General features: G+C 50.6%; 1 protein-coding gene across 1 annotated transcript in view; it reads left to right on the top strand.

The window, feature by feature from the left end:
• The first annotated feature begins 3,474 nt into the window (after positions 1-3,474).
• The window catches only part of LTF (lactotransferrin), a 28,734-nt gene continuing 23,027 nt past the window's right edge, over positions 3,475-9,181 (top strand). The window contains exons 1-2 of the mRNA XM_058556748.1: positions 3,475-3,551; positions 7,276-7,439. Coding sequence (XP_058412731.1) covers positions 3,509-3,551; positions 7,276-7,439 — 207 coding nt within the window. The 5' untranslated portion in view covers positions 3,475-3,508. The remainder of the gene's footprint in view (positions 3,552-7,275; positions 7,440-9,181) is intronic.

The following is a 9,181-nucleotide window of genomic DNA, read 5'->3' as shown; positions in this document are numbered from 1 at the left end:
ACCTGTTTTTAGAGGGAACAGTGATTTTCTTCACTCACAGAGCTGTTGTTAGAGTCACATGAGACAAAGTCACTGACAGCTCTGTTTGGAGTTAAACGTGTCATCCAAATGCTGAGGATTATCATCTTGTCTCTCTCCTAGGATGGCACCCCCGCACACACACACACCAACATGGGCGATGCACGCCTCCAAACAATGACAAAGAAGGCAGCGGTGGGCTGTAAACTGGCTCTCCAGGAGGGGAAAATGCCCTGATTTGTAGCATTTGCTAATTTCCATGGTGTAAATACTGCCACTATGACTGGTTTCAAGCTACCAATGGTTTAACGACCCACCACAAAATGCCTAAATATTTAACAAGTGGCTCTCTTCCAAGCCAGTAACCTTAAGCCACTGGCAGGGGCAGGAAGCAAGGCCCGGGTCGCCAGGCTGGAGGCCCCGTGTGAGGGGCTGTCTGGGGAACTCCTTTTTTCTTTTATTCCATCCGGAGCTGGTTCTGCCCAAATCTCACACTTCCTTCCCAGCATTCCTCTTGGGGTTTGAAGCTAGAGGGCTCCATGGAGGACAGGGTGTGGGGTTTACTGCCCATCTGTGGGGAGGTCTTAGCTTGGGCCAGTCCGTGAGCTGGCAAAGGGTCTCTGTGTGAGTTTCTGGGATGGAGAGGGAGGGGGGTTGTGGGAGAAGAGAGTTAGCCTCCCTCACCTGCCTGTGAAACACCAGGTCCTGCCATTACATGGTGGTTTGCACCATAGCCACCTTGTTTGTTCTCCTTATATTCATGCCATGCCACCCTTGCAGCATTTGGAAAACTGCATCCTGCTTCCCTGCAGGCTCTTCAAGATCTAGCTTAGCTCCTGGCACATTGGAGATGCCCCATGGATGGATATTGAATGAATGGGTAAATTAGTGACTCCATGCACACAGGCTGTGGGCAGCCCAGCATAGCCAGCCCTGGCCCTCACTGTCTTTCAGACTTGACACTTTGCCCTCCTTCTGTCCTTTCTCCTCATCCAGTCATTCATTCAGCCAATATTGATCATCAAGTGCCCATCACACATACAGGGCTGGCCGGTCAGAAGATTTGAGGATGACTCTGAGGCTCTTCATTTGGTGGCTTTGGCGGAAAGTGGTAGGGAATATGGGAGAAGGTGCAGGGCCTGAGGGAGCAGATGAGTTCCATTTTAGATGCACTGAATTTAGGTGCCTACAGGACCTGCAAGAGGAGCTGTCCAGAGGCAGATAGACACCTGGTGTGGAGCTCAGGATAGAGGGGGTGACTTTGTCAATCCTTCTTCCAAATCCTTCTGCCCTCTCCTCCGCATTGTGCTGTGAGCTCCTTAGGGCACGGATGGACCCATCTTTTCTGTGTCTGTCATGGTACCCACCAGTTCTGGCATGAATGAATGAATGAACGAATGTTGATAAGAAATCAGTTGAACTCAATTGAACTTCATCTGTCTTCTGGGCAGACTCACCCTTACATCAGCTTCCTCTGCAGATGGCCTTGGAGGGCTGCTCTGCATGTGTCCAGCTGAGCACATCCCTGGCCTGGGGCTGGGCCATTCCCTACAGACACAGCATAAAAACAGTCTGCTCTGTCGTCTCCCCCGTCATGCTTCCAGGGCACCTCTTAAGCTCAGCATCTTGGTTGTGTACCCAGGTTCTCTGTGTTCCCGCCAATGCTGTAATAGACATAGAGGCTCTGGAGGTCTCTGACCTCCCCACTCATCCTTTTTCTAATTTGCACTCAGAGATCGAGACATGGGTTGTGACATTTCTTAATTCTTTTATAATCACGCAAAGGCAAAGCCGAGTTGTTACTTTAGGAACAAAGATCTTCAGTGCTCTTGAGAATTAGTCAATTTTGTATTTCTTCACTATTTTTGAAATAGCTTATTGCAATTATTGATGAAAGCAACTTTTAATGTTGCGATACTGTGTTTCCAAACAATGAGACACCCTGGATCTGTCATCCCAACACCCAGCTGGTAATTCTAGTGCTGAACCGGGGACCTTACTCTCATGCACAGCAAGCAGGATTCCTGATCAGACCCCACTCTCGTGCCTTGGCAGGATCCAAGCCCAGGGCGGAGGGGCCCCACAGCCTCCTTGCTGGTCTCAAAGACCTGGGCTGGGTCTGCTTCTCCATGGCTGAGGGGCTGCTGCATGCCCACCCTCAGCAGGGCTGCCTCCCTAGCTCTTGCCCATCTTCTCCGGGAAATGCTTTCTGTACCAAGCAGTCTAAGCAAAGAGTCAAGACCAGCTTTTCAGGACAAGCAGATTTCAGAATAACACAATGGCCAGACTGACCCGTCAAGAGGGGGTGTTCAGGTGACCTGTGATTTTCCTCTGTTAGTACCTTACTTCTTCACTCAGTATCCCTTGGAGCTAAGTTCACATCAGAGCATACAGGGCAGCCTGTCCTTTCTGAGGTCCCCAGCGTGTCCCACTGTGTGCACTGCACTACACTCTGTGTGACACCCCTCGAGATGGATGCTTAGTTTGCTTCCAGTTGGTTCATGACACACAGTGCTGCCCTGGAATCCTGGCACATGAGCCATTGTGCATCTTGGGAGTGATTTACAAGATTTATTCTTAGAAGAAAAATTCTAGCTTTAGAATTTAAAAACAGCTTCCCGAAATAGAGTCAGCTTGTGTACGGAGGAGAAAATATGACATTTATCAAAATGAGGTGCCCATCTCCCACCTTATACTGCCACAAAATAAAAACAAAACAAGTGGTAGGACATCGTTCTCATTGGTAAAGGAGAAAGGGAGATGGCCATTGGGCACTGGGTGGTGGGCATTCTCTCTGAGACCTCTGGCTCTGTTTTTTGGGAGCTGTACTGTGTTCTCAGCAGGGCTGGGAGGGACCCCATGGGCAGCTTGGTCAGACTCTGGGCGGCCTCTGTTATCTCTGCCAGCTGTCCCAGGCTGCTGCTGACCTCAGGCGGAGGCAGTTGGGTCCTCTTTAGGATTCCAGGCTGGTTGCTGCCTCAAGATGGAGGCGAACCCACTTGCCCTGACTGGCTCTCAGGTACTTTAGACACCATCTGCTAAAGGAAAGGTCAGTCTCACAGTCAACATGACCCACAAATACTCACCTTAGGACCCCTGCTCTGTGCCCAACCCTCTAGGAGGCACTGAGACCAGAGGGAGGACAAAACTTGGGGGCTGCAACCCACCAGAGGCTTGCAGACTAGTGGGAGAGAAAGAACATCCCAGTAACCAGGCAGCACCAGGGTGGACTTGGGAGGTGGGGTGGGGGCTGGGTTTCCTCTCTTGTGGTGTCAAGCCCTGCCCAGGCACCATTCCTTCTCCCCTCCCCCTTCTGACCCCTCCCTCCACGGTTCTTCAGCCTCAAGGAAATGGGGGGGGGGGGCAGGGACAGCTACTGGCCAAAGGGTGGGGCAAACCCCGTGAGGTCACCAAGCCCTGGATAAAAGGGTGCAGAGCCAGCGCAGGTGGCAGAGCCTTCGTTCACTGGAGTCGCCTCAGGACCCCAGACATGAAGCTCCTCTTCCCCGCCCTGTTGTCCCTCGGGGCCCTGGGTGAGTGCAGGTACCTGGGGGTGCGACTGGCCGCTGGGCGTCCTGCTCCCTGTGCCCACCACCGGTGAGCGTCCTGGCCCCTGCGCCCTGTCGGGTGGGCGCCCTGGTCCCTGCGCCTGCAGCCGAAGAGGCGGCCGGGTCCCGCCCATGCCTAGGGCGGAGCCAGAGCAGGGATCCTCTAAGCCGGTCCGGGTAGTGCCTAGAGCTTCCCACAGGGGCTTCCAGGACCCTGTCCCATTTTGTCTTACTAGGACCTTTGGTACCCATAGTACTGCATGCATTTTATGTGGTAGGAAAGTGAGTCTAAGAAAGGCTGAGTGACTTGCCCAAGACACACAGGAGACGGGAGTTCAGATCTCAGCTCCTGCAAGGACTGTAACTTGGGCAAGATGGAGCCTTTCTGAGCCTTAGTTTCTTCATTTAAAAACTGTCCAACCATCATCGCACAGAGCTGTGAGGAGAAGGTGGGGTGCCGTCTGCTTCGTGGTGGGCAAAGTGGACACAAGCCTTCAACAACCCCCCCCCTCCCCGGGGCACAGACCCTCCTGATGGGACCCCTCTGTCAGAAGGTGTGAGAGAGAAATGATTGATTTCTGGTTTTAAATGTGCCCAGACTAGAAGGGACTAAACAATGGTTAGCTCCGTACGCAAGAACCTGAAATAATTTCTGGGGTGCTCAGAGGGCACTCGCCAGTGATGGACGTTGGTGATGTAAATGTGTGAGAGCAGGGCCTCCTGTGGTGGAGGGGGAGGGGCTGAGGCAGCAGCAGAAAGGGCTGTGATGGGCATCAGCCCCTCGGCAGTGTGGCGGGCTCCGAGTGAAAGCCCAGGGGACCCCCCTCCCCCCATCAGCCCAGTGCAGCCTCCTCCTGTCTTAGGGCATCTACTCTACGTTGGAGGCTTCCTGGGTGGAAGGGGGTGGTTAGTGAGCAGCAGTGAGCTTGTGCCCCCACACCTGGGGAGCATGATGCCATCCCTGTCCCTGCCTTCTGGTCCTCTTCTCCAAATTCTTTCCCAAGGCTATTGGTCACCTTTCTCTTCTCTAAGGCAGGATTGGGCCTGGCCAGGACCCTTCTGCTCCCTGATGTGTGGCCTCCTGGGCCCACAGCACAGAGTTAGGGCCACCTGGGAGAGGCCCGAGAGGTAGGAAGCCTTGCTTTTCCGGAGGTGGTCATGGGCCGTGGTCCAGGATCCTGGCTCAGAGTTGCACCAGTAGGTTCCATTTTCACTTGCATCTTTGGTTGTCTTGGCCCCCACACAGGTCTGCAGTTTAAATCCTGCAGTCAGTGGGGTGGTGGCCAGCACCCCAAAGTGTCCCGAAACCCTTGTCTTACCTGAGGAAGGAGTGGCAGCTGCCCAAGGGGGGTCCTGCCCTGCTCCCAATGGGTGCCCTGGCCAGCAGAGGTTGGGTAGGGTGAGAAGATTAACTCCATCCAGTTCCTGCCTTTGAGGCCAGGGCACTGCATGTCTGCACAGAAGGAATCTGAGGATGTGTACTTTCAGGAAGTCTCCATCCAGGCTCAGGTGGGCAGCATCTGGGTGGCTGACACAGTTCAGGTGCTGGGTCGGGCATACAGGAGGGGCCACACCCAGACCTGCTTCAGGGAGCACTCAGTCTTGAGGGGGACGCATAGCTTTGGAGCTGAATGGTGGGAGCTGTGAGAGGGGATGAACGGAGTGACATGTTCTGCACCCAGCCCCTGGTGTTTGGGGGGCTGGGGCCTGTGGGTCTCTGAAATCCCCTCAGTGGTCCTTTAGTCTCCTGGTCAGCCCCTCCCAGGGGAAGAAGGGAGCTCTGCCCCGGGTTCCCTATTCCTGCCCCTGCTCATGCCCTCCCCCCAGCCTGAGGCCAGGTCTTCGTTTTGCTCTCTCCCTTCACCCCCAGGTCCCATCCATTACCAAGCTAATTTCTGACACCTACTCCCTGTTCCCGCCCTCTTCTACATTCCCAGTGCTTCTCTGCCTGGTTCCCAGGTTTCAGTCCACTCTCCTCCCTGCCCTAGGCAGAGCAGCTCTGATCTCTACTTTCTCCCATGAGTCACAGCTCCACGACCTCTGGAATAAGACCTCCTTGGACCAGCACTTTCCTTGGACCAGGAGGCTTTCCATGATCTGACCTCAAACTCCACAGCAGCGTGTCTCTAACCTAGCTAACCTATATAGGCAGGCTGCCTAGTGTTAAGAGCAGAGCGGTTTGGTGTCTGACTGCCTAGGTTCAATTACTCGATCCAATACTTACTACTGGGACTTGGGCAAGCCACATAACTAATTAAAGCCACAATTTCCTCCCCTGGAAAATGGGGATGCTGGCCGAACTCACAATCAAGAGGGGCTGGGGGGATCGATGGAGAGAGAACGTGTGAGGTGTGAGTAAAGCACCTGGCATGGAATGTGCCTGCGACAGTGCTGTGCACATGGGCCCATTGTTGCCTCCTCCTGGAGTGCCCTGCTCTAGTTACCAGCTCAGGTCATGGGGACCTCACTCTTGGTTTGGTATTTGTTTTCTTCTAGAGCATTCATCATACTTAACTTCCTCTTTTTTTGCCCTTTGCCTTTCCAGAGGGGCGATCTGGTCCTGTCTCCTTACATGTTCCTCTGCATATCACACAGTGCTGTGTATACAGAGTGCATCCAGTAAATGCTATTGGGTCACAAATGGCTGAATCTTCCAGGGTTAATTCTCATTTTGGGACAGTTCCGTGAGGGCTTCCGAGGATAGATTACATCCCCTGGGATTTCCCAGGATGATGGCTGGTGGAGGAGGACTGTGGCAGCCAGTCCCCTGAGCCCCTGCTGACCCAGCCTGGGAGCCACAGGTCTCCTCCCCACACCCTCCCACACTCTAGTGGGTCTGACTGTGCAGGGGATGGCTCATGAATAGGAGGTGGCAGAGGGCGAGTGTTCCACCCCAAAGCACATCCAAAGGGGAAGTGGGCTTTTGCAGCCAAATGTTTGGTTTTTGTTTGTAACAGCTTCGCTGAGGTATATTTTACATATAATAAAATTTACCTATTTCAAGTGTACAATTCAATGATTTTTAGTAACTTTACCAAGTGGTGCATCCATCACCATAAATCAGTTTTAGAACATTTCCATGCCCCCACTAAGATTCCTCTTCCGACACAGAGGTGAATGCTGGTAGTGCAGGCACACTGCCCCATTTGGTACACTGCTTACTGCAGCTACTGACAAAGACTCAGGTGTATTTCCTTAGTTCCTGGCATCCTCTGGGGCGATGCTTGTAGACACAACAATCTAGAGGGATCTGGATTCCAGGCTGGACTTTGCCACTGCTGAGCAGCCATCACTCAGCCTCCTCAAGAGCCGGTTTTCACACCAGAAAAACAGGAGCAATAATCCTTTTCCTGCCTACCTCCCAGGTTCAAGTGGGACAAAGCAGGTAGAACTCCGTAAACTGATGCAAGGGATCATCATCATATTTTTAGGGGTAGGAACTGTGTCAGTCAAAGGAAGGAAAAGAATCCAGAGGCTCTGAGTGTCTCCTCTAATTTATTGAGAGTCACAGCCCTCTGGGCAGCGCTGAGCTCTCATTAGGCCAGCAAGACAACTCCACTTGAGGAGAGTGCCTGACTTAGCCACAGATTGGAGAGGGAAGGAGAGGAGCAGGGAGACATGGAGGGGTCTGGGGAGGTCCGTCAGAGGGTGAGGCACTCTCTTCCGTGGGCAGTGGTTCAGCCCTTGCTCCTTGGCCTCTTTCTCCCAGGACTGTGTCTGGCTGCCCCTAAGAGAAGAGTTCGATGGTGCACCATATCACCAGCAGAGGTAGCAAAATGCATCAAATTCCAAAGGAATATCAAAAAAGTGCGTGGCCCCTCTGTCTACTGCATAAAGAAAACCTCCCGCTTTGAATGTATCCAGGCCATTGCGGTAAGTCAGCGCCATATTTTGGGTGGGACCAAAGTGCACGGAAGGAGGAGTGGAGTACAATAGAAAATGTGCTCTCCCCTTCTCCCTCTGCCTTTCTTCCTGGGTGCTTGTAAGTAGGGAGCAGTCCTCTCTCGTAGGACACAGTGCTATTTTGAAAGCAGAAACTAACATTCTGAAGTGGAGAGACGGTGTGTGGGGAAACTGGGATCTCAGCATGAACTGTTAATACAACTGTGCAGAAATGACACAGAAGTAGCCTTATTGGAAGAACATGTGCCACTGGCAGAAGTCAAGGTTACTCTGAAAGGTAAAACCTCCAGAAGATCATCACCTCTAAACCCCGAGAGAAATAGGCTCAGCTGGTCACCATCACCACGACACACTGCTGAGGCGGGGCCTGCTGGGCATCGGGCGTTGGAAAGACATTTGTCCAAGACGTTTGCAGAGAAAGAGAAAAGGGAATCGTGACTTGTGGATGATTTCAGATTCTTTTTGTTTTTTGAGATATAAGATCTACGGAAGTAATTTTTACTCCTTCAGTCAACGGATACATTCTGTGTGCCTGCCGCGGGCCCTGGTTGTGTGTACCCCACTCTAGCACAGGCTGGGGAATTTGCGTAAAAGTTTCCAACGATATCTAGGGTTATTGGAAAGCACTTAGGGAAAAAATCTAGTTTGAGCAATGTTCTAGGCTATTGTTCTACAACTGTGGCCTGTGGATGAGCAGTGGCAGCATTTCCTGCTGGTTTACAATGCAGATTCCCAGGCCCTATTCTAACCCAGTCAACCCAAATACCTGTGAATGAGCTCACAAAATCCACCTTTTTAGTAAGAGCCCCATTTGAAATCAGTACTACATATCATGCATCAAAATAAAGTTGAGATAGATTAAATGGTTAAAAATAAAATGTGTATTATTGAAAAACTAGAGGACAGGTTAATTAGCAGAACTGTAGAGGGGAGAGAAATCTCTTAGCTTTTAAGCGATGAACCAAATCATGAAGTAAACTGACAGATTTCAAGATATAAAAAATTTAATTCATAGCCATTAAGAACATTTGAACAAAAAATTTAGAAAGTGCCAGAGTGAACATGTACCAGTTCTGAGAGTGATTACTGTTTACAGTCTATAAAGAACTAACTCAAATCGGTAAGAAAGGTAGGACTGAATAAGAAAAATAATATGAATTCGTAAGAGGGAATTCATAATTAATAAAAATACTTAGAAATGTCCCCCTTAATAATCAGAGAAATACAAACCTAAGCAATTTGTCAGCACTTGCATTTTCTAAAGTAGTAACACTTAATAAAATGAAAGCATGTCCAGCTGGTGATTCCATGCTAAAACTGATCTTCACAGGCACTGGCATTCCAAATTGGCATTATGAATCTTCTGGAAAGCAGAATGGCAACAGCAGCCAGGGCTCTGAAGCTAAACATGCTCATTGTCTGGGTGATTCCACCCTCAGATGCCTATCCCAAGGCAACAGGTCATCAGAAGGAAAGAAGCTATGAGGACAAAGTTATCTACGAAAGCATAGTTTTGACAGCAAAAAGTTAGAAATAACCCAAGTGCTAAACATTTGGGGAATTACTTAATAAATCATGGAACAACCAAATTATAATAAAATATTATGAAGTCAATAAAATCAATAAAGGCTCTATAGAAGTAAGAAAATGTATGTAGTTTTAGATAAACATAGCAGTCCACAAAATATTATCTATACCAGATTGCAAATATA

The sequence above is a fragment of the Diceros bicornis genome, chromosome 2 (genome assembly GCF_020826845.1).
Source record: "Diceros bicornis minor isolate mBicDic1 chromosome 2, mDicBic1.mat.cur, whole genome shotgun sequence".
Taxonomy (NCBI): Eukaryota; Metazoa; Chordata; class Mammalia; order Perissodactyla; family Rhinocerotidae; genus Diceros; species Diceros bicornis.
The sequence above is the reverse complement of the archived record's forward strand: the minus strand, read 5'-3'. Positions and strand labels throughout refer to the sequence as shown.